This window comes from Enoplosus armatus, chromosome 9 (assembly GCF_043641665.1).
Source record: "Enoplosus armatus isolate fEnoArm2 chromosome 9, fEnoArm2.hap1, whole genome shotgun sequence".
In the NCBI taxonomy this organism is placed as follows: domain Eukaryota; kingdom Metazoa; phylum Chordata; class Actinopteri; order Centrarchiformes; family Enoplosidae; genus Enoplosus; species Enoplosus armatus.
The window spans coordinates 9,797,706-9,821,480 of record NC_092188.1 but is presented as its reverse complement, the minus strand read 5'-3'; the positions used below and the strand labels follow the sequence as shown (position 1 = coordinate 9,821,480).

Below are 23,775 nucleotides of genomic sequence, written 5' to 3'. Positions count from 1 at the left end.
CAATGCCTCTGTTTCTCTTATGTAATGTGCAAAAAAGAGCTGCTTTTTTTTGCTGTATAAAAACACACAACACCTCTCTTCCCCTCTTAAAATGATTTCCTCCTGTTTGCTCAAGGTGATCAATAACCCTGATTGACATGAAACAACAATAGATCATCCTCAAAAGAAATCAGTCACCACCTCTAAGCGCTTACTAACTGCGACACATTAACCAGCCCTGAGCACTGATTTGTTGGCTGCAGAATCCAGTTGTTCCCGTCGGGCCAGTTGCAGAGGGCAGGGGTACAGGTGAAAGGAAGAGAGGGAGGGACCGATCCAGGCAGAGAGAAAGAGGAGGAGAAAGCTAACAGAAACCAAAGATGACTGTGTGAAACAAAATGGATCCAACCAGGCCCAGGTAAAGTCTTTGATTTTATCTATTAAAAAGCATAGCTGGTAGTGTGAAATGGTGAGAGTGTATAATACTCATGAGGAGCACTTTACTTCAGTAAATCACTCTCATGTTGGAGCTACTGTGTGGATCCACAGACTGTTCTGTGGCATTTGTTTTGTTGATTTACTGCGGGTATAAAACTACTAATAAACATTTTATTGTCACAGTATGAGTCTTTGAATGGGTTGCGATATAATGTAATTTCAGACAAGTTAAGTGTGTTACTGCGGGATACAGACAGTGATCGTTAACAGGTAGGACACCGTGATGAAAGCGCTTGCGTCAGTCCTTTGATGTTTGACAGTATAGCATGAGCAGATTAGTGCAGTGTACCTGTCTGCAGTGTGTTTGCTCGTGTGAGTGTGTTTGCTTTTGGAATAACTTTTAAAAACCTGTTTAAGCAGAAATCCCACACTGCACTCACAGCAGTGTGTTAAAATGGCACTTCTCTCACGGCTACATCTGTTAATGGTGAAACATTTCCAGAGAATGGAGACACATTCTTTGCCGTAACTTCAATCTGCAGCAGGACGTTCTGCAAGTTGACATTGATGTTGGATTTGTGGGAACTAACGTCAGATGAGTCCTGGAGTTACGCTACGACCCGCTCAACTGTGTAACTGGAGCTGTGTGAAACTATTGGTGTCCTGTTGAATCAGCTTCACTGTCTGTAAGATGCAACAGTGATGATTTGTAGGTCTTTGACAGCCTGACTGACTCCTAGTATTTACTGTGTATCTATGACAGTCTTTAGAGAGAACCACCAGCCTTTGAAATAGTTTACCTTTCACTATTAGAGCATCCAGTTCAAGAGTGGCCCAGCCAGAGCCCAGACTTGAATCCGATTGAACATCTCTGGAGAGATCTGAAAATGGCTGTGCACCGACGCTTCCCATCCAACCTGATGGAGCTTGAGAGGTGCTGCAAAGAGGAATGGGTGAAACTGCCCAAAGATAGGTGTGCCAAGCTTGTGGCATCATATTCAAAAAGACTTGAGGCTGTAATTGCTGCCAAAGGTGCATCAACAAAGTATTGAGCAAAGGCTGTGAATACTTATGTACATGTGATTTCTCAGGTTTTTTATTTTTAATAAATTTGCAAAAATCTCAAATAAACTTTTTTCACGTTGTCATTATGGGGTGTTGTGTGTAGAATTTTGAGGAAAAAAATGAATTTAATCCATTTTGGTATAAGGCTGCAACATAACAAAATGTGGAAAAAGTGAAGCGCTGTGAATACTTTCCGGATGCACTGTAAATACATCTACTTAAATGACTTACTAAATTAAATCTTATACTAGTGGTTCCCAGCTTTGGGGTCAGGACACACACAAGAGGTTGCAAGATAATGTTATGTTTTTTTCTTGTGAGTTACTGAATGATTTGGAGCTCTTAAGCTCTTAGTGCCATACACTGAAAAAATTGAATATGTAAAGTTTTGATTGTTTCATTACATTTGCTAATATTAAACTCTGCCATAAATTGCCTAAATAACCAGGCTCCTCAGGAGGTGGTACCTCTCAGGGTTTCTGGCTCAGTAGTACAGTGGAGAACTGTAAGGTTCCCTGTCATAAATCTTCACTTGGACAGACGTGTTTTACTGTTCAGGGGTTCAACATGTGGAAGTAACATTATTTGTGCTGTTTTGTGGGTATTTCTTCTTGAATTTTATATATTTTAAAGTCAGTCTTGTTGCATTGCAAACTAACTATAGTAAGGTTATACATGCTGTGGTATGTGGCTCTGGTTCATGCTATTCTTGTCCCTAAAAAAATAATCATTATAATTATAAATAAAACAGCTTTGGTTGAGTTGGTGACAAGCAGACGTGCTTTATTTTGAGGAGTCAGAAGCCAAAAAGGTTGAGAACCACTGTCTTAAAGGAGTAACTTATCCCATTGTTTATAATAACTCAGCTTTGTCTCTTTTGTTGCCATCTGTGTTTGTTTGTTTACGTAGCATTTATAAAGTGTTAGCCCTGAAAAGAAAGTCTAAGTGAACCCTTTAAAATGATAACAAAGCACACAATGTCCCTCCATTCTGTCTGCCACTCTCAGTGCCTCTCTCGTAAAGCCTTTTCTTGAAACAAACTATTCTCCTCTGTGGCCTCACACACCTTATTTTGGCAATGAGTAACCCTGTGTGCTTATCCACAGCCTTTCCTCAAAAGCACCGCATGTAAACAGCGGTGGGGGAAATGAATCACGGATGGAGGAAGCATCGGTGCCGTGGCGAGACGGCACGGACGGGGAGAGGCAGAGGGACATGGAGACCAGAGAGCCAGACGTTGTCGATGGGACGTCAGCAGCTGCAGAAATAAACCATCACCACAGGGGGTCAGCAGACAAACACAAGTTCAATACGCTTGGCTATCAGGCAAGTGAAGTGGGACAGGAATGTGAGGGTGGTGGCAGCCTACTGTACTCACATGGTGGAATGTAACAAAGTACATTTACTCAAGTGCAGTTTTGAGCTGCTATTTTATGCTACTTTATATTTCTACTCCACCACATTTCAAAGAGGGAAGCCTTGCACATTTACTCCACTACTTCATCTGACATCTGTAGTTAGTAGTTATTTTGCAGATTGTTTTTTATACTAAAAATTACCATGTTCTAAAACTGGAGGAAATCTCCCTTTTTCCTTTGAAAAGTGAAAAAAAAAATCTGCCAATGTTTTAGGAATATTTTAACCCAACACAAACTTGTTTCTAATCAACTTTCATAATTCTAGTGTAGCGAAGTTTTAGGACTCAATTATAGACATCATTCCAAGATTGAAGGTCTTGCAGATAAGATAAGAACAGCTCAATACTTTATAAAGTTGTTAAAATCAGATCCACCTTCACCAACTACAACAAAAATGCTGCTTACACATGAGTGCATCAGTGACACTATGAGAGGGGCCCTTTGGCATCACAAGTACTTATACTTTTCTTCAAGTACATTTTGCTGATAGCACCTTTGTACTTTTATCAAAGTAAGGTTTCGAATGCAGGACTGGAGTTTTTTTACATTGAGTATCAAGTGTCCAGGTGTTAAAACTAGTAGGAAGTTCAGAGGAAACGCCAGGTGTGTGTTACACTGCCAGTGCCACTGAATACTCCATATAGACAGCTGTAAAATACAAATCATGGGAAAATAAGCACAGTCTAGATTCTAGAAAACACAACCTGAAAATAAAAAGCCTGGCGGTATTTTCCCTCTCCAGAGGCGGACCAAGCAGAAAGTCGTGACTGACTTTGCAACAGTGACTAAGGGAGCATCTGCAGGAGCCAAACCCAGAGCTGCACTGAGGCAGGTCCTGTTCAGCCAGGGAGTGTCTGAGAAGAACCCGGCGTCTGAGGTATTATGTTGTCTCCTGCTCATCACACTACATGCTGACATGCTTGGAAACAGATACAGACTTGCTCTAACCGTGTCCCCCGCATTCAAACAACAGAAAAAACTGCAGCACTACTTGTTCTGCTCCATTGGCATACTTTTAAACGTATGACCGCAAGTGTTCACAAAAACTGTTGATCACTTCTAAGGAATCAGTGATTCATTATGACATCAGATTTTCCACCTCTGTGTTTCTTTTCTTCCTATCCTTCTACATTGCATCTTATTTTTGTCCTCCCGGCCTTTAACAACCCCCACAGGAACGAGGTCAGCTGGATGTGTTGAAGCAGGATCTGGGGGCCTACGCTGTGCCAGTCAGTCTGAAGTGGAGGTGGAAGGAGGAAAGTCAGGGAACGACGCTGGAGAAGAACTGGACAGATATAGTGCACTCTCATTCAGTACGGGCTCTTACTGGACAACTCTGGCAATATTTTGTATTGCCATGAAAAGAATGAATTGATCCAACTGACAAGTATCGTCTGTGTATCAAAAGCTACTATATACTGTAGTTTATTCCTCTGTGTCATAGAGCTCCATCGTTTGGGCAATGATTCACACTGTTGTAACATGTTCCTTAATTACCATGAATATGGGGACTGTAGTTTATTTTAAGTGAATCCAACAAGCACCATCCTGCTGCTGTAGATACTCACTAGAGCACCAAATCCGCTGCTGAAAATAGCCCCAAACAAATCTACTCCTATTTACTCCTGTTTTAGTAACGCTAGCTAAAGTCTTGCAGTGCCCAGTCTTTATAGGAAATGAAATAAAAGTATTGTAAGTAAGTACATTTCCGTGACGTGTTTTTAAAGATTTATGTCTATTATAGGAATTAATGGGCTTTGGCCTGAGAGCTCCAGACAAGCTGGGGAAGTGGGAAAGAATTGAGAGATTATAGCGCTTTGTTCTTTTCATTGGATTTGTTGACAATGACAAATACATAGACTCCCATCATATCCTTCAAATGTTTCTCATGCTCTTACTGTAAAATACCTGCTCAGTATGTACATTTTGCATCTCTAATTATTGTCTCCTTTCCCTCCTCCTTCTTCTCTCCTCTTCTGTCTCAGACGATGGCTAAGGTGCAGAGACACCAGCAGGAGGCGCTGTGGGAGTTTGTCCATACTGAGCTCACCTACATCAACAAGCTAATTATCATCAGAGATGTAAAATATGTCATTCTCTAGCTGCAGTCATAGTCTCATTTAAATACAGTATTTCTTTTCACATATGTCAGAGCTGAAAAGGGATTTTCCACAGGATGTTTAACAAAGCTGTGTCTGCTTCTCTCAGTTGGTTATTGCAGCTCTTGTCAACATGCACCAACATGGATTTCTCCTGGAGGTCAGTTCTGCAGAGCGTGCAGCTTCATCTACTCTGGAAACACATAACTCACTCAAACAGCAGGCCTACTTTCCACTGTTCTGCATACCACTGACATATATTGACACAACATGAACATCCGCTCTGCTTTTACAGAATACAACACACAAGTGGAAAGTGTAGCACAACAACTGATTTCCATTGAGAAGACGGAAAAAAACAAAGAAGCAGGGGAGGTTCAACTTTAACACTATGATTTTTATTTTGTTTTGACTTCCTCATGTGACAGGTGACCCCTGAGCTGCTTTTCTCCAACCTTCCCTCCATCCTCATTGCACACCAGCTGTTCTGGCAGGAGGTGATTTATCCCATGTTACAGGAAGTGCGGAGGACAGGCAAGCCCTTTGACCCCATGAGGTTGGAGGCCAGTTGCCTGCAGGTATGAACTCACTGTCTGCAAGATACATTACAAAAACACATTAAGAGGTATGATTGTGCCTGTCAGTGGAGGAAACTCACTAAGTGCATTACTTACATGCAGTATTATGTTGAGGTACTTGTATTTTACTTGAGTTTTTCCATTTTATGTTGCTACACTATTGTACTTTTTACTCCACTACATTTATCTGACAGCCAAGGTTACCAGTTACTTTGTAGATTAAGATATCCAGATATCCATTTGTGCATGTAAATTATAATTGATTAGTTGAAACTACCCAACAGTGTACAATACATTTACAAACTAGCTCCAACAATATACTAATCCAATAATATAATATGTAATGATATGATACAACAAAATCACCAGCATATGAACAGGAGGACATTTTTAACATGAGGGAAAAAGAAAGGGGGGGGGGTTATGATGTATATTCAAACATGAATAATCATTTCAATCCATATCTGCAAATGTACCCTTTTTTCTCAAGTTCTGAGTAATCTTTTATCTCTCCACTACGTGAATATTGTAGATGCCAACACAACGTATTTCTTTCTTCAGCCATCTCTTAGTTAGGCATTTCTTAGAAGATACCAGTAGTATTCTCAGTAAGCATTTATAAATTCCTCCAGCTTACTCAGGTACATCAGGCTCAAACTCTAAAATTAGATTTGGTTTCAAAGACAGATTTCAGGGTGATTTAGATTTCAGTCATCCTTTTCTTTTTGTCCCCAGTTCCATGAGCGCTTCTCTTCCTATCAGCATTACTGTTGGGAGGAAGAAAACAATCTCGAGTTCACACGCAGGCAGATGGAGAGCAACCCACATTTCCTCACTTACGTCCAGGTACAGTAAGCAGCAGCAGATATCCATACGCACAACATGCACAGTCGATGAAAATGAAAGCTCACACACATACACTGAAATACTCACCCACACAAAACCTATTACCACCAATGAGTGCACTTAAATGGAATTCAATGTAATGACTAACTGTTCTGTTATTAATGGTGGCACTTCTGTGGTTGTGATGTTTTCATAACCTCGTGGGCAGCCTGTCATAGCCGCTTCCTGAAGGGCAACCACTTGTTGCACCAACGTCTTCTTCAAATGATTCAGACTTAACAGCGGTTTAAAGGAATTCACAAAACTGAGTACAGGACATGGGAAAAGTGATGCAAGACAAGCGTTGCCTGCAACACTTCTCAGACAGCCTGTAATACGAAAAGCAGGAATTTTGTTTGGATTGATACAGCTGGCTCCCTACAATTAACATGCTATGTTGTGTTTAGAACCAGGTACCCCAACTGTGTGGTGTACTGTGTGTTTATTCACACATTTTCTGACTTACCATCACACTTGTCAACTTGAGTGGGAGGTGATTTGTTTTCAGACATATTTTACCAGGAAATGGTACATGGTGGGCCTTAAAAGGGTCTGCTCATCCAAATCAAACGAAACAAAAACAACTCACTTCGTGGTAGTTTTTGTTTTAGTAGATATGTTTTTTTTTGTCAAGGCTTTGAGGCATCAGTCTTCTGCTACCTCTCCTGTGGAGGCGAATGACAGAATAATGTTCTGGTCTACTCTGTGGAGTAGCTGGGACATTGTTTATGACAAGATAGGTTGATATTAAGTTTTTTTATGCGTAATTTTCCAGTGCTTTGAGAAGCACAAACAAAATATATTTAAAAACATTGAAAAAATAAAAACAAAACTATCTGTATGACTAGATACTATTTCGTTTACTGTAGGCACCATGTAATAATAAGTGTTTCAATCAAAAGCACTGACTTGAGGCAATGTTCTTGTGTTTTTGTCCTGTCCAGTGGGTGGAGACTCACCCTCAGTGTGAGCGGATGCGGCTCGGGGACATGCAGGCCAAACCCCATCAGAGGATCACAAAGTACCCTCTACTGCTCAAGGCCGTGCTGAAAACCACCCAGGATCCTCACGTACAGCACACACTCAGAGGCATGGTGAGAAATGTTTATATCGTGAAGGGCTGTACCATCAGAAATCTTATATTTCAACATATTAACTGCTTTTTGTTCAATATTTTGCCACACTGTATTCCTAGAGTTATAGCTAAACCCATTGACTTGTAAATTTCCCCGCTTTTTTTGAAACTATGCTGCTATATACACATTTATCCTTCCAGATAAATCCACTAAATATCTTATTGATGTCTTGAAAAAAACATAGCAATAGCAAGGGGAATGGCTGCTATTCAAAAAGAAATCTTTGGTAAAATGTAAATTTTCAAGATGTTTTACCCCAAACATTCAATGTGAGATGCTTCAATCTCTCAATATCCTCTTCATTATTGATGAAATTAAATGACACAGGATCAAGTATGTTTGGTTTTAGAGTAACACCAAGCTAACATGTAACCATTCAAAGGGTTCAGCTTATGTGATTTGTGGCACACATAAGGCGTTTAATGAAAAAGCTTCTGACTTCTCCCAGTTCATTTAATGACCTGATAATGATCCAGATTTCTGCACAGTACAGTAGCTTCTTCTTGCTCCTCTCCAGTTATCCAGTGTAAACAGTTTTCTGGAGAGTATCAATGACTTCCTGAGGCTAAAAGATGAGGAACTCGCTCTCAACATCTCTGCTCAGAGGGTGGAGGGATACGAGGTGGAGGGAATAAATGAAGAAATCGACAAGGTAAAATGTGATGCTTTCCTTTAAAGGCTGTATATTTTGTCTTTCACAAACTCAGCTGAGACATGACATTCTTGTGAATTCACTGGAATCCAAACCTTTTGTCCAAGTCCTTCACTACAGAGCTAATATTACACCAATGGACCCACCTCCTCTGCAATAAGGGCAGCCCAGACTGAAAGAGAGCCTCTCTTTGCAGTTGTTCTGTGTCTCTTTTTAGTCCACTTGTGTCTCTTTGTAGTTGTTTTGTCCTTTTGTAGTCTTTTTGCATTTCTTTGTGGTCCTTTTGCATCTCTTTGTTTTGGGTGTCTTCACAGTCTTTGCAGTTGTTTTGTGTCTCTTTGAAGTTGTTTGATAGACTTTAATTAGTTGGTAAGTTGCTGTCATAAATCAGTGGAATACAGTCAACAAAAACTCCTTCATTACAATCTTATGAAGGAGACAGGATGTGAGAGTTCAGATGTCAGGCTATAATAACAATAGTGAACATTTCTGCCAAAATAAACTGATATTGGCTCTAATATGTTTTGCTACTGCTGATAACTTGTGACGTATTTCCTTGACAGCATGTCCGAGTGATCTGCCAGTTTGACCTAACATGCCCCATCAGAGGAGTAGGTCCTGAAGTCGTACGCAAGCTGCTGCTGGAGGAGAACTTGAAGATTCGGGGGAGAAAAGACAGCAAGGTGAGCAGAACCAGTGCACTCAGTTACTGTATATTTAAATCAATCTCTTCAGAACATTGTTGTCATTATTTTTTTGGCTTTCTCTTGTTTCCTCGCCCATGGTATGATGCAGCTGGAGGTGGTGGCTCTACTTTTCTCAGATGTGCTTCTAATGACCAAAGTCCAGAAGAAAGGAGAGCGGCTGAAGGTAGTTCGACCTCCTCTGGCCCTCGACAGAACGTATTGCATAGCACTGAAGGATGGCTGTGAGTGACAATTTCTTATGTACAAGATACAAGACAGGATTCTGTGTATATATATATATATATTATATATCCCACAGTCATATCTCTCCAGGTTCATTTGTTCTCGTGGAGGTAGGTGAACTTCGGAGTGCCATGAATGTCTACATATTTGCAGCCAGCACCTCAGAGAGCTGCTCCACATGGGTCTCCACCATCCACCAGGCAAAGGTAAAAACTGACTTAATCTTTTAAAATGACAGTAGTCTAATTTAACTTGTTGCCATGGTAGCAGCTTGGCTCTAGGGATGACAATGACGGTCTGTCAGTCGATTGTCTGCCCAACACTTTAGTCAAGACTGAAATATAAATAATGAAATAAATGTTGTTTGTACAGACATTCAAGGTTCCTAGAGGATGATTCCTAAAGACTTCGGTGATCCCCTGACTTTTCCTTTTTGACATTTTTGGTTCTGTCTCCACACTATTAAATTGATTGCCATTCCCCTGACTTTTCCTTTAGCGCCATCATCGAGTCAAAATTTCAATTTGTCCAACACTTTGCACCTGCAAAACTAGTAATATTCAAATTAACCTCAGCTTTGTGTTTAGCGTTAATAGCAAATGTTAGCATGCTAACATGCTAACTAGAATGGTGAACATGATAAACAAATACCTAACATCAGCATGCTAACATTGTCATAGTGCACTTGAAGCAGTTCAGCATATTTATTTATTTTATCTCTGTTACATCTTCAGGAAACACTGAGGAACCTGAGACAGACAGAGAGCAACAGACTACTGGAAAATTGGAAAATCCAACAGCTGGAGGCCAAACCTGTTGCAGAAGCCAAGACGGACGATATAGAGACAGAGGAAGAACCTCTTATGCATTCAAGAGGAGGGACGTTTGTGGATGAACTTACTGAGGAACGTATTATCCCCCAATCAATAAATGGGATGTTGGCGTCTAAAGAAGCAGAGGAACAGTATCAACCTCCAGATGATGTGGCCACAAACAATAATGTTTTATCTTTTTTGAACTCCCAGCCCAATGACAATAACCGTAAATTATTGCGTAGGAGCATTGCTGCTCGGCAACAAGCAGTCAAAGGATATGAATGGATAGAAATGGGAGTGAGAGGAGAGCATGCTGGGATCCACACAGAGGAAGAAGCGAAAATGGTTGAATCTCTCATGACAAAGGAGCGAAGGGTGACCTGGAACTACAGGGTGCAATCTGCACCTAATCTGGATCATTTCACTCACAGTATTGCAGCTGATCCATTAAGATACAACACAGCTGGACCACATGCTCTCTTACTAGGTGGATATCCAGATGTCGACTACCCAACAAACGAAGATAGCACTTCACAACCTCCTTACCAGCCAACAACATCCAGGGAAGGGCGTGAGTTTTTAAGAGTACTGGGAGAAGGAGGAATATCAACAAACTCAGATTCACAGTCTGTGAACCAGAGCACCAGGAGAAATTCCAGCTACAACCAGTCTGGAGACATGGAGACATCTCCAGAGGCTTGGGGTTTCTCCCAAAATTTGAAGTCACCCAGGTTACGGAGGAGGAGGCCAATCAGCACCCATCAGGGTCCCTCTTCTCAGACGTCCAGGCAGTTTCTTCAGGGCTCAGGACAGGATTGGTCAGACAACTACTCTTTATCCAAGTCTGACTACAACCTAAACATCAAGAGAAACTCTCTTCCTACTGGCCAAAGCTCAAATTCACACCGTGTGCTAAAGCTGGGCCACCTGAAGCAGAACCAAGGGATGTTTTGGAACATGCATGATAGGGTCTCTCCAGACTCTCAAACATTGTCTGAATCTGAGCTGCCTGATCTTAACTTCTATGACAAAAGGCCCAAAATGAAAACCCAAAGGAGTGCCTCCATTCCTAACATCGTCATTGAAGGAGGCCATGGACTTCGTCTGCAGTCAAGTAATCTGTACACATTACACCAAGCAGAAGATACACAATTACCCACCTCAGGACATAATCCAAACGGACACCCCTCACCTCTGGAGGGTCTTTTGGAAAGAGCCAAAGACAGAGTGAGGGACAGAGATGGATTAAGAAGAGACAGAAATTTGAAAATGGCCAATATTAGATCAAGGTATCCTCCTCCTTCCCCCTCGTTTTCCACCACACCATCACCATCACCATCCCCCAGTGATGGAGACAGAGACACAGAGTGGGAGGAGGAGGTGGAGCTAATGAGGCACAGAGCCCTCACAGTGAGTAAAGGATGGAAAGAGCAGCTGGTGGACGGAGACGATGACGAGAAGAGAGACAGGTTAGTAAAGTGTCCTTTACTTTCACATGTTATTCATTGTTTGATTAATTAGCATGTTGTCTCGGTAATGTATGGATTTGATTTTGATAGACAACTTAATTAATCCGCAGAGGAAAAATGAGTTGCCCATGCACAGTAAAAAAACACAAATTAGACCTGTCACAACAGATGAGATATGAACGACATACTTCCACAACAATACTGAGAGAATCTAACTACTACATTTCCGAGAGAGCATTTGTGTAGTTCATTAGCCCATCAAGCCACTGATTAAAAAGGGAACCAATAAATACAATTGATCAGTTCATAAAAGTCCATTTGTCAAACAATGAAACAATGAACTAAAGCTTTAAAAAGTACGTCAAAAATACATCCAGTATCAGAGAAAACATGCAAGCATCATAAGTCATTCATAAAATTGAAATGTGAGAGTGGCACATCATTTTATCTTCCCAGTTAGAGTGTGACCATCTCAATCTTTAACCACAGAGCGGCACATATCTGGATAACGTAGAGCAAGTAGAGCCCTGAAAGCCAAAGTCTTGCATTTCTAATGGCCCCCGTTTTAGAAACATAGAGAAACATTTGTATTATTATTATTATTATTATTTTTTTTATTTTTTTTATTTAGGAGTCTCAATCTTTGTGCCTCAGAACAGGCACATAACTGGGTTACCAAGAGTAAGTAGAGCAAGTAGAGCTCTTTGTATTATTGTTGATCCAGCTGTGAAAGAGTGCACACTGCGCTTTCTGAATACTTTAAGGCACAATGTGCAAAGTTAGCAATAAAGAAAAAGTATATTTGTTGATTCAAATTCTAATAATAATAATTATCGTATTGATTTTGTACTTCTTTAAAGAGAACTTACAAAGTGCTTTACAATAAACAAATAAAAAAACAAAATACACCACAAGAGGAAAACAAACACATACACTCTTTAAAAGAGGAACTCCACCCTGCTGCTCTATTACCATCACACAATTTGGAAGCTCTTCGACATTCAAATAAAGTTTGTGCCATAGCAGATAATCCTTTGGTGCAGAGCTTTTCAGTGCCATCACATGAGAGTTTTACTTCTCTGGCTTTAAATAGTAGACACAGTTAGTGTGCAACTGTCAAATCTTTACTATTGAGATGAGTTTTCAGTGTTTCAGTGTTCACTGGTAATGGACAGACTGTTCTGTGAGAACGGAAAAATTACACTGGGTTTTTCATGTTTCTAACCACGAAGCGCTGCGTGCATCCTTATGTCCTAATTAACATGTTGAATGTATTTTGTATCTCAAAAAACATTTGATAAAACTTTTGAATATTTTAAATTGTGGATTGTTTACATCAGAAACTCCACAGGGCACTTCAACAGTTTCCTTGTTATGCTGTTTAGATTTATCTCATTCTCAGTTTTAAACTTGTATTAAATAGAACACCATGCATAATGTCGAAATCACTGTATTGTACATCTCAATACTAACTTTTTGTTTTCTTAAATTTAGTCCATGCAGTTATAGTAAAGGATTTGCACAGCAAATACTTTAAATGAATCATCTGTTTCCATCTCTCCCTTTCTTTAGTGTTGTCTTTACGGACGGTGTAAATGTGGACTGGTCAGGTTGGTGCTTTGATGACGACGAAGTCATGGATCATTTACACCCTGGAGTCGAGGGGCTTCTGGAGGGCATCAGCCGATCTTTGGCCTTTTGGGATCTCCACGGACATTCAGAGCAAGAAGACGGGGAGTGTAGTCAGGTGTAGCTCTGAAGCTGAGCTACAGAGTCCTGTAGTCACTGAGCGAATCCAAAACTAGACTGTCAATTATGCAAACTCAAAATTCAGTCCATGACTGTGAACTACAGAGGGACAAATGAACAAGGACAGCAGGCTTTTTTATGAAAAGCTGAAGCAGACAAAAGAAGAAAAGGACCTTTGCAATCAGAATATTTCTCCAATTTCTTGCAGTTCAGCAAACTTCTAGGTCTTCAATCTCAATTTATGGCCAATAATGATTCTGTAAATAATGTAAAATAATGCAATATATTTTTTAGAATAATACATACATGTGGTCAGTGTTTTGTGTAAATATAATGAAACATTATTTTTATAAATTACTGTCTATATTATTTATATCAGTAATCATCTTCCCTTCTCGTTTACCTGAGAGTTTCAGACTGTAATAAAGAAAAACAGATTTACTTCTGTTCAATGTACTTTATTTGTGAAACATTTTATTCTCAATACATACATATAGAAACAAATCCTCACATACAGTAGAATAATTGAACACAGTTACAAAGATATTATTCAACATTTCAAATTCAACAACAGTACTGCTACAACGGCTGCCCTGAAAATAACTGTATTTACAAAAGTTGTGCAAATAAAAGTCTCCCAGCGTATTGCAGGCATGAAGAAGATGGATCTCAATCAGTTTAGCACCGTGAGATCTTTCCTGCGATGCCTCTGCTGTAATGTGTCTTTACTTCTTCACTCTGTTCCTTTCTCTCTCCTCCCGCTCATTGGAGGTGGTGTGAATAATCGTCTCCAGTGCAGGGTACTGAAAGAGCCTTTTCCTCTGCGGGAAAAAAGAGATTGTTAAAATGAGCAACACGGCCCACTTCTAGATCTGATGTACGAATGCACACGTTTCTCGATTTTAAACAAGCAATTAATATTTTGTAATGCTTAGTATTTTGCATATAACGTGAGAAATCAGTTAATGAGATAAAGTCATTTCTTTCCAGCAAAACTCAAGCAAAGCATTTTCTGGAATCAGGTGACTTATCTCGAAGCAAAGACAATAATCCCCCTCATTTCAAGAGTTTGCACCATTCATGGGAAAAAAAATATTAGTGAGAAATTGGAAATAATCCCATACAACTGTCACTCTTTTTCCCTTCCCCTCCCAAGAAAATCACACTGTCAAGTGAAATTGATTACAGGGTTAAATGATGGTATTTTTCCCAGTGCTCTGAGGTACAGGTCTTTACCCTTTGGTGGTTCTTGTACATCTGAGCCAAAATCAGCAGCAGAACAAGGAGCAGAAAACTGAGACCGACCACGGCAGCTGTGTTATGTGAGAGACCTGATGATTTTTGTCCACTCAGACCACCTGTGGGGAAAAACAATATAAAAACAGTCAGATAAATGCACAATATGAGATTTTTTTTATCATTTGTATATTTTGAGTATATTTATTAGCAGCATATTGTCATAAGTCAAGAGAAGAGCTTACTCATCAGTTGAATGTTGTATGTTACATTTCCCAAAATGCCCTCTTTCCCGTAGAAACGACATGCCCATTCGCCCCTATTCTCTTCGGACACCTTGCTTATACTGAGAGTCTTCCCCTTCTGGATGGACCCAACTGACTGGGTGCCGTTGAGGTCATAGACCACATGAACCCACTCGTAGTCGGTGACCTGGCTCGAGTCAGTCAGTTGGCAGGTCAGTGTCACAGAGCCTTTTTTGTCTGACGGGATGCTGCTGCCAACTGAGAGAAAAACAAGACAATAAAAAAATATTAGATTTATTGGTGAAGGCAAAATAAAGACGTTTTTTACTTTGCTGAACCCATGTAAACTTACTTTTGGCAACAACAAGCTGCATATTTCGAGTCACCCGTTGTCCTTCTATGGTCCCGGAGCATCTGTACCTGCCCTCATCCTCAAACGCAACCTCTTTCAAACTGGCAGACTTCTCCCAGGGGAGCTGAGAGGATGGCGGGGATGCAGAGAAAGAGGCAGGAAGGCGACCGGGAGCAGGTTTAAAAAGAAACTCAGGTTTCAGTTTCTCCCAGACTGGCCCAGAGGGGGTTAAACCAGGGGAGAACACACAAGGGAGGGTGACTGCGGATCCCACAGCAGCATACACTTTAGTGTTATCTTTGGACGGTTGGATGATTCCTGCGAGAGAAAGGGAGTGAAAGAGGAGAGTTTAAGATCAATTAAAAAGATGAACCAAACCGCTTAACTTCTTAAGATAACTCTTCATCTCTTTTGCTCAGAATCGTACCCTGCACAGTCAGAGTGGATGAAGCTCGCCCCTCTTTGCCCTTGTAGCCCACGACACAGGTCCATTTTCCCATCACTCTCGCAGTTGCCTTCTCCGTCACAACACTTTTTACTCTGTTTGGGGTGATTCTAGTCTGAGGCACAAATGGACTGTTGTTCAACTTCCACTGCACAACGGCTCCGTGAGGCCAAGGAGTCACGTCACAGCCGATTGAAACGTCGCTGCCCCATATGGCAACCGATGAAGAGACAGACACTTTAAAGGATGCAGGCGAGGATGAGATTATTGACATATATTACGGATCATTTCTGATACAGACGTACACAGTACGTAAAGTGTATTTAAGTGTAGACAGTCAAAACATTTGAGGGTTTCAAGACTGTGTGTACGTTTCTTACCTTTAATGATTCTGAGCATGACCTTGTTTTCAGCAACCTGGTCTCCATGTTCCACCCTGCAATAGTACATTCCTCCATCCTCCTCCCTCACGTTGTTGATTTGCAGGCTGTAGTCGCCTCTTTCAAACTTCGAGTGGGGGCATTGTGCGCGTTGGATCCCCTTCTGTGACCAGCTAGAGCCCCAGTACTGCAGACCGCTCTTTTGCTTTCTCCAAACAGTGCTGTGGAAAGAGGTGTCACAAACAATCCAGTGTCATCAGCATGTTGATACAGGTCTTTAGTTTGAAGTTGAAGGACAAATAGATAGTGAGGTGAGGGAAATTGAGGGATTTGTGGGTGTTTGGACATACCCTTTGTCTGCTTTACTCCAGATGATGGTGGGGGCAAAGGTGGTCAAAGGGCTACATTTGCAGGGTAGTACAGCCTGAAAGCCTGCTTCAGCAAGCACCTCAGTTACCTCACATTGAGCCCCTGAGGAAGAAACATGAACAAATTCACTTTAGAAAGAAAATGTGATGAAAAATATGTGTATCTGATATATGTTTTATCACCAAAAGATATTTTTGTGGTTAAAAAAAAAAATCATATATTTACCTGTCATAAGAAAGGTAATCACCCCGAAGATGAAATACTCCAACAGCATCTTTTTGTTGCTTTTGTTTTGGTTAAAAATGTTCTTCTCTTCACTGCTGTGTGTCCACAAATTTCACTTTAATCTGTTTCCCCTTCTTGAACGTCTATCTGCTCTGTTTTCCACCTCCTAAAGTCTCCCTTTCTGTTTGCGTGATGTGTTCTCTGACAGTGTTGATGAGGCATATATATGAGCCCGTGGGTGCTGATGGGGGCGGAGTGTTTGGTAGTTCCTCTGCTGATCATGTGACTTCAGCTACAACCTGATGCGGTCTGTCTGTGTCAACCTGGAAACTGTAAGACAGAGATGTAAACAAGGAGACCCACTTCCTCCCGCGGATTCTCTTCATGCGGTTTCCCTCTTCACATCAAATATGTGTTGTACAAATATGTAACATCATTCAATTTGCAAGCCAAAGCATACACAAGATACAAGCACAGTATAGGACAATGCACAGCAGCATCTACAGTAAGACATACTGTATTTGTACCTCATAATAAAGTTAATTTTTACAAATGCTTCTGAGCCAAATGAGCATTAAGTTACATTACACTTATTCTCTCACTGCACTGAATGTGACTTTAAGTTACTTGTTTATCACTTCACGGAAGCTCTAGTTGTTGCTTTGAAACCGAGATGGTAAAACTGCGACGCCATACCACCCTGTCACTCCTCCGTCACTTCCAGTCAATTACGTTTGCAATCACTGGTTAACTCACAGCTCTCATCATCATCATCATCAGTACAATGAGAACAAGGCCATTCAGTGATATGGTATCTTGTTCTGATGGATATTCATGAAAGTGAATCATCGCCTCCATTCTCGCTTCTTTGTTTCCCTCTTCGTCAGTTCTTATACCACTGTAGTACAAACAGGCCTACACTGCCAGTCAAATGTTTTTATACTGAAGCATATTTCATTAAATATCATAGTTCACTGTAAACAGAAAAAAAAATTTTTCATTTTAACTTTATTTTGTTTTTTCAACTGGTGCTCTGTTTGTGTTTTTATTGTCATAATGGATAACTAGTGTATTTTTACCCTGATTGGTAGCACTTAACTTTAACCCCCATATTCATCTTTTACAAGCAGTATATAAACATATAATCAACACATAAACATAAGCATAAACACATAATGAATGACAATATAGTAAAACACGGTTGTATGTTACCAGACACTGTCATTGTTTATATTTAGAGCCAGAGTATAGTCCCAGTTTTTCCAAGAAAACAAGACCATCTATCTATCTATCTATCTATCTATCTATCTATCTATCTATCTATCTATCTATCTATCTATCTATCTATCTATCTATCTATCTATCTATCTATCTATCTATCTATCTATCTATCCATAACAAGGCACTAAATAAGGATATTAGAATTTGAGAGCTTGCCATTTAACAGGTCCTTCAAGACAAAGATTTTGGTTTTTTACTGAAACACGACACTTGTGTGTGTGTGTGTGAGAGAGAGAGAGAGAGAGAGAGAGAGAGAGAGAAGAAAAGCTGATCTTACTGTGACGGATGAAAGATTGCCTTACAGAGAAAGGAAATCAGGAAAATATAAAGATGAATTACATTGATATGTTACAGCTCATGTTACAGGTGATTTAGCATTTTCCAACCAAGAAAGACATTTGTTGCAACTTGGGACAACTGCAATTAAAAGAGGTTTGGGAAACCTACAGTGGGTTAAAAAGCACAGCTAGATAGATGCACATATGGATAGATACACCTGAGAATGTGTGGGTGAAACCACAGAGCTGTTATTCTTCATTTTCCCTGGTGACAGCCATGTGACTGCTGTGTGAGTGACACAGTAAGTCTTAAATCCTTTTCATCTCATCCACCCAGAACTTCCTCCCCACCCCAAACGCTGTCAGCCTTCAAATTTAAATCAGTGTCGAATTTGTTTCAGGTTCTAGCTTTAATTTGGTGTTTTCTCATGTGTGTGTGTGTGACGCCCAGTGTTGGGGGCATGTGTGTGTCACTCACTGTGAGGGGGTCTTTCCTAGAGCTGATGGTTAGTCACCTCCACTGTATCTGAATATGAGGTGAAAGTGCTGTGAAGGAAAATGCCCCTCACATGGAAACATTTGAGCTTTGAGCTTGAGGGAATGCAGATAATTATGTTAATAAGGATGAGCTTGGAAAATAGTCAAATCAGATTGATTCTGTAGAAGTTCAGTGAGTGAGTAGTTTGTTCCTCACGGTATCATGTCTACTCTTGTCACAACTTTTATTGTCTAGTTTGACATCAGCATTAACCCTCCATAAGCAACAAAACACATTAAACAGACTTTGTGACTTATTGTAAACACAGCTGTGGTTCAATTTCAATAATTGATATGATTATATAATGGTATTCTTGTCTATATGTGTAGGTGATGAAATCTAATGTTCCACTGAGTTTTACTGGCAGAGGAAGCACAGCACAGATAAAAAAAAAATGCTGCTCTGCTGAGAAATGTTAAAATTTTGTTAAGTCAGCATTTTGGTCAGCGCTGTGGAGTTGAGCGCTACATGGAGACACGACAGTGTATCTGTGATGCAAAAACTATCATATATGTTTCTTTAGGAATTTCTTTATGGTACTTAAGAAAAATACTGCATCCTAAACTTTTATTAACTTTTCAACAAATGCTCCCTTCTTCTTCTGCAAACATACATTGATTTGTACTTTATCCACACAGAAAACATGCAAAAGAAAGTCAAAAGTCTTAATTTTCTTGCAGCATAATCTTAATTCACACACATTCACACACACACTGCACACTTACGGTAAAACAGTAACTCTTGTCTGCACAGGCTGTTGCAGTGTGGTTATGTTAAAGTTGAATGGAACCTAATGTTTAATAATGTTTTGTCTGGTTTAAATTTCCACACACTCACTGACGCCTTAGCAATAATGAAATTAAGACAAAGATCGGTTTTGCTGCACTTGTTTCTTTGAAAATGAGAAAATATTCCATCCGGACCTTTACAACAGTAAGACTGAAAGTATCAGTCTGTGTGTTTGTCTGTGTGTGTGTGTGTGTGTGTGTGTGTGCATATGAAGAGAGAGAGAGTAGATAAGTGTCTGTATGTTTTCATGTTTTCATTCCAGCTATAGGTTTAACAGCTGATCTCACTGACTAAAACTGTCAGTAAAATCAGATTTTTTGTTGAAAACCTGCAAGCTTAGCAGATATGATAGTAAAACACTGATTACCACAAGAGACAGGAGAGGGAGAACCCGGAGTTTGTACCGAATATCAATTGATACGAAACTATTTTTGCTTTGTTTTATTCTCAACAGCTACTAACTGTGTCAGCACACAGTGCAAGAAATCATTTTCACACATCACTGAACTTTACTGCCATTACATCTTGTCTTAGTTAGCTAACAGTGTCTTCACAGTAGTCTTTTTCGTTTGTTTAGTTTCACAGTGGCAGCTGAAAGACTGACCTTGTGTAACACTGCAAAGGTAAAAGTGTTTTGCTTCATTCTAATTTAAAGTTAGCACTGGGTTGATTGAGGTTTGGTCAGCAACAGCTACGTGTGTGGGCTGTTTGACTGAACCTGTAACTAATTTAGATCACAAAATACATTTCGGTTTATTGTCATGTTAATGTTTAAGGCCTAAAAATCAGCTCAAAAGAATATTCTGTGTCCAGGTGCACTCTGCACAGGGGCGGTCTGGCAACACCTGCAACACTACATTTATGTATTCCTTTGCACTTAGTGTGCAATGTTTTTCCATCATATTCTTTAACATGCAAAGAGAGTTGTAGATCCAGTTCAGGGGAAACGTTCTTCAAAATCCACATTAATAGCTCTTTAAGAGCTCCTGAACGCACTGTGATGTTAGACCTGAGGAGCAGGTTCAGTCTGGCCTTAATTCTTTTTTTGTCCATGTGGGCATGTGTGCACATATGATGGTATAAAAGTTGTTTAAAGTTGAAATAAACTATTTGGACATAAAGAGTTCTATAATAAACAGTTTGATCATAAAAACTAGGATTACTGTGTTATTTATTCTGCCTTAAGTGAAATAATCAGAATCAGAAATACTTTATTGATCCCCGGGGGGAAATTTTACAGTACTGGTGCTCCCATTCAAGATTAGAAAGCAGCATAAATTTAGAAATAAAAGTATGTACAAAATATAAAAATAGTGTTGGTGAACCCAGAATACCTGACTTCAAAGAAGGTGAAGATCCAGAGAGCTTCTTTGTTCAGTTTTAGTGGATAGCCAGAACATGGGGGTGGCAGCCAGTGGAGTGGGCAGCCAGAGTGGTCACCTTGTTGACAGGAAAAGCGCTTGAGGCCTATGCTGGAATGGATGAGGAACAGTCAGAATCCTATGAGGCTATTAAAGCGGCAGCATTGATGAAGTTCAATGTTACAGAAGAGACGTACAGACAACGCTTCCGGACCACTATGGTGCCGATGGGAGAGACTGTCCGAGAAACCTACAACCGGATAAAGGGACTCTACAAACGATGGATGCGACCTGACAGCCGCACTAAGGAGCAGATCTCTCCAGACATCTGCACCTGGGTAAAGGAGCACAATCCCCAGACAGGAGAGGAAGCAGCGGACTTGGCAGAACGCTATGCAGCCGCCCACCGGGACCCTTTGAAGAAAAAGGTGACTGCTGGGAAGCCAAGGTTTGGGGAGGGCAAACCTTACAGTGCGATGGACAATAAGGACATGGGGGGTGGTAAGAAACCTGTATATTCAAACCTAAAACCCAATTTTGTGTGTTACTACTGTCAGCAGCCTGGTCACAAAGCTTCCTTGTGTCCTTTAAGAAAATCAAAGTCAGTTGAGTTGTGTTCTGTGCCTCGTGCAGAAAGTGATGACCCTGATGATGTTAATGATAATGGATTGAGTCCACACAAACATGTAGTGGATGTCACAGTTAATGGTCATGTGGCAAAGGCTCTGGCTGACACTGGTAGTTCACAAACATTGGTAAAGTCCAGCTTACTCAGCAATGCACTAACTAACTTTGATCTAAGTGTAAATATCACATGTGTACATGGATGTAAGAAAGATTACCCAACTGCAGATGTTATCATTGAGGTTGAAAGGCAAGCCTTTATGTTAACTGTTGGAGTGCTAGATAACCTAGCCTATGATGTAATCCTTGGAGAAGATTTGCCCATCCTTGATAATTTGGTCTAGCAAAACTCTGTAGCATACTCTTGTGCTGTAGTTACCCGCTCTGTGACCAAGGGGTTAGAACCCCTACCAGATGTACATGACAGTTTGTTTGAAGGGGGAAATAAGGTTAAGAAAACCAAATGGCATCGCCGTCAGGAGAAAAACAGAAATCATGATGAAGCTAAAAGCCCTGAACCTACTCTCCCTGTGTCCTCCCTCATTGACCCCCAATGGCAAATCCCTGACAATTTCAGACAGAGTCAGGAGAATGATTTCTCTAAAACCTCTTTGCGAAAGCATGTGAAATTGATGGGGTCCATGAAGCAGGCACAGTGGAGCTGAAAAGAGCAATTGGGGATCCCTTCATCCTAAAATACAACCTTTTGTATTTGGCAGACATTGAGAAACCTAGGCTTGTTATTCCAAAAGAGTATCGTCAAGTAATCCTGCATTTGGGTCATACTGTTCCGTGGGCTGGGCATCTAGGACAGGCTAAGACCTATAACTGCATTGCTCAGCGCTTCTATTGGCCAGGATTATACACAGAAGTACTGGAATATTGTAAAACATGCCATGACTGTCAGGTTGTAGCTCATACCAAAGTTTCAGACCGAGGCCAATTACAACCATTGCCAATCATGTGTGCCTTATGAGAGAATAGCTATGGATATCATTGGTCCTCTGCCAAAAAGTAGCAATGGACACAAATTTGCCCTGGTCATATGTGACTACGCAACCAGATACCCAGATGTCTATCCACTACGCTCTATTCAGGTCAAACATATAGTTCGGTGTTTAGTGGAGTTATTCTCTAGAGTTGGCATCCCTAAAGAGATCTTGACAGATCAAGGTACAAGCTTTATGTCACACCTGATGAAGTCACTGTATTCTGAACTTGGTGTAAAAGGGATAAGAACAACACCATACCACCCAGAAACAGATGGTCTTGTTGAAAGATTTAATGGCACACTGAGAAAGTTTGTTGATGATACTGGTAAAGATTGGGATAAATGGTTGCCTTTTCTTTTGTTTGCATACAGAGAGGTACCCCAGGCTTCAACTGGTTTCTCTCCTTTTGAGTTGTTGTACGGCAGACAGGTCAGAGGCCCCTTGGACATGCTGAAGGAGAACTGGGTGGCTGGTGAGGCAACATCAACCAACATCATCTCCTACATTCTGCAGATGAGATACAAACTGGAAAGTTATAGAGGAAAAGCCAAAGAACACCTGCAGGACGCTCAACATAAACAAAAGGTATGGTACGACAAGCATGCTCGTGAAAGAGAACTGAAAGCTGGCCAGAAAGTGTTGGTACTACTTCCTACTGGACCAAGCAAGTTACTAGCTTAGTGGCAAGGCCCCTATATTGTGACCAGAAAGGTGGGCCCAGTAACATATGAGATTCTGTCCTGATAAATATAAACACAAACAACTGTTTCATGTCAACCTGTTAAAAGAATACCATCAAAGACATGATCAGGAACCAGGAGGCGAGCATGTTCTGATGATCCAGGATGTTCAGCCTGAAGAGGATGATGCAGTGGAGGCTGAAGAAGCTGACATGGTCCCCTTCAGAGAGAAGTGTAAACCACAGCCCCCTCCAGAGCACCTGAGTGTGGACTAGTGGTATCAACTGGGTGAGCTGAAACAATCTTTCCCATCCTTGTTCTCAGAGAGACCTGGCCGAACTGATGTGATAAACCATAAAATTGTTCTGAAAGACACCAAACCTGTTCACCTGAAGCCTTACCGGATTCCAGAACGAATGGTGGAACCACTGAGGAAAGAGGTCCAGATGATGTTGGACATGGGTGTCATTGAACCGTCAAGAAGTGAGTGGTCAAATCCTATAGTGCTGGTTCCTAAGAAAAACTCCACTCAACCTCGGTTCTGCTCTGACATGAGGGAATTGAACAGCATATCATGTTTTGATTCTTATCCCATGTCACGCGTTGATGAGCTGTTGGAGAGATTGGGAAAAGCCAAGTATATTACAGCCTTAAACCTTTGTAAAAGGTTACTGGCAAGTGCCCCTCGACCCAGGTTGTAAAGAATACATGGCTTTCCAGATTCCAGGAATGGGTTTGTTCCATTACACTGTGTTACCTTTTGGTCTT

At 40.7% G+C, this 23,775-nt stretch overlaps 2 protein-coding genes across 2 annotated transcripts; one reads left to right on the top strand and one right to left on the bottom strand.

The window, feature by feature from the left end:
• Nucleotides 1-372: 372 nt before the first annotated feature.
• Nucleotides 373-13,873, top strand: plekhg6 (pleckstrin homology domain containing, family G (with RhoGef domain) member 6). The gene is made up of 15 exons (XM_070911654.1): nt 373-397; nt 2,589-2,808; nt 3,643-3,777; nt 4,076-4,213; nt 4,886-4,981; nt 5,109-5,159; nt 5,428-5,577; nt 6,313-6,423; nt 7,407-7,556; nt 8,116-8,250; nt 8,814-8,933; nt 9,046-9,178; nt 9,270-9,385; nt 9,914-11,463; nt 13,036-13,873. The coding sequence occupies exons 1-15, from the start codon at nt 378-380 to the stop codon at nt 13,214-13,216; spliced, it is 3,306 nt and encodes a 1,101-aa protein (XP_070767755.1). The 5' UTR covers nt 373-377; the 3' UTR covers nt 13,217-13,873.
• On the bottom strand, nt 13,711-16,513 carry LOC139289978 (lymphocyte activation gene 3 protein-like). Its single transcript, XM_070911655.1, has 8 exons — nt 16,465-16,513; nt 16,221-16,341; nt 15,871-16,091; nt 15,473-15,727; nt 15,046-15,363; nt 14,694-14,951; nt 14,449-14,570; nt 13,711-14,033 (listed from the first exon to the last, which is right to left on the bottom strand). The coding sequence occupies exons 1-8, from the start codon at nt 16,511-16,513 to the stop codon at nt 13,938-13,940; spliced, it is 1,440 nt and encodes a 479-aa protein (XP_070767756.1). The 3' UTR covers nt 13,711-13,937.
• Between the last annotated feature and the right edge of the window lie 7,262 nt (nt 16,514-23,775).

Bases quoted from the DNA above. Each gene is read 5' to 3' on its own strand.
- LOC139289978 (XM_070911655.1), bottom strand. From the start codon at position 16,513: ATGCTGTTGGAGTATTTCATCTTCGGGGTGATTACCTTTCTTATGACA. The intron at 16,342-16,464 runs GTAAATATATGA...TTTCTTCCTCAG, and splicing joins GATTACCTTTCTTATGACAG to GGGCTCAATGTGAGGTAACT. The intron at 14,952-15,045 runs GTAAGTTTACAT...TTTTTCTCTCAG, and splicing joins GCAGCTTGTTGTTGCCAAAA to TTGGCAGCAGCATCCCGTCA.
- plekhg6 (XM_070911654.1), top strand. From the start codon at position 378: ATGGATCCAACCAGGCCCAG. The intron at 398-2,588 runs GTAAAGTCTTTG...GCTTATCCACAG, and splicing joins ATGGATCCAACCAGGCCCAG to CCTTTCCTCAAAAGCACCGC. The intron at 5,578-6,312 runs GTATGAACTCAC...TTTTGTCCCCAG, and splicing joins TGGAGGCCAGTTGCCTGCAG to TTCCATGAGCGCTTCTCTTC.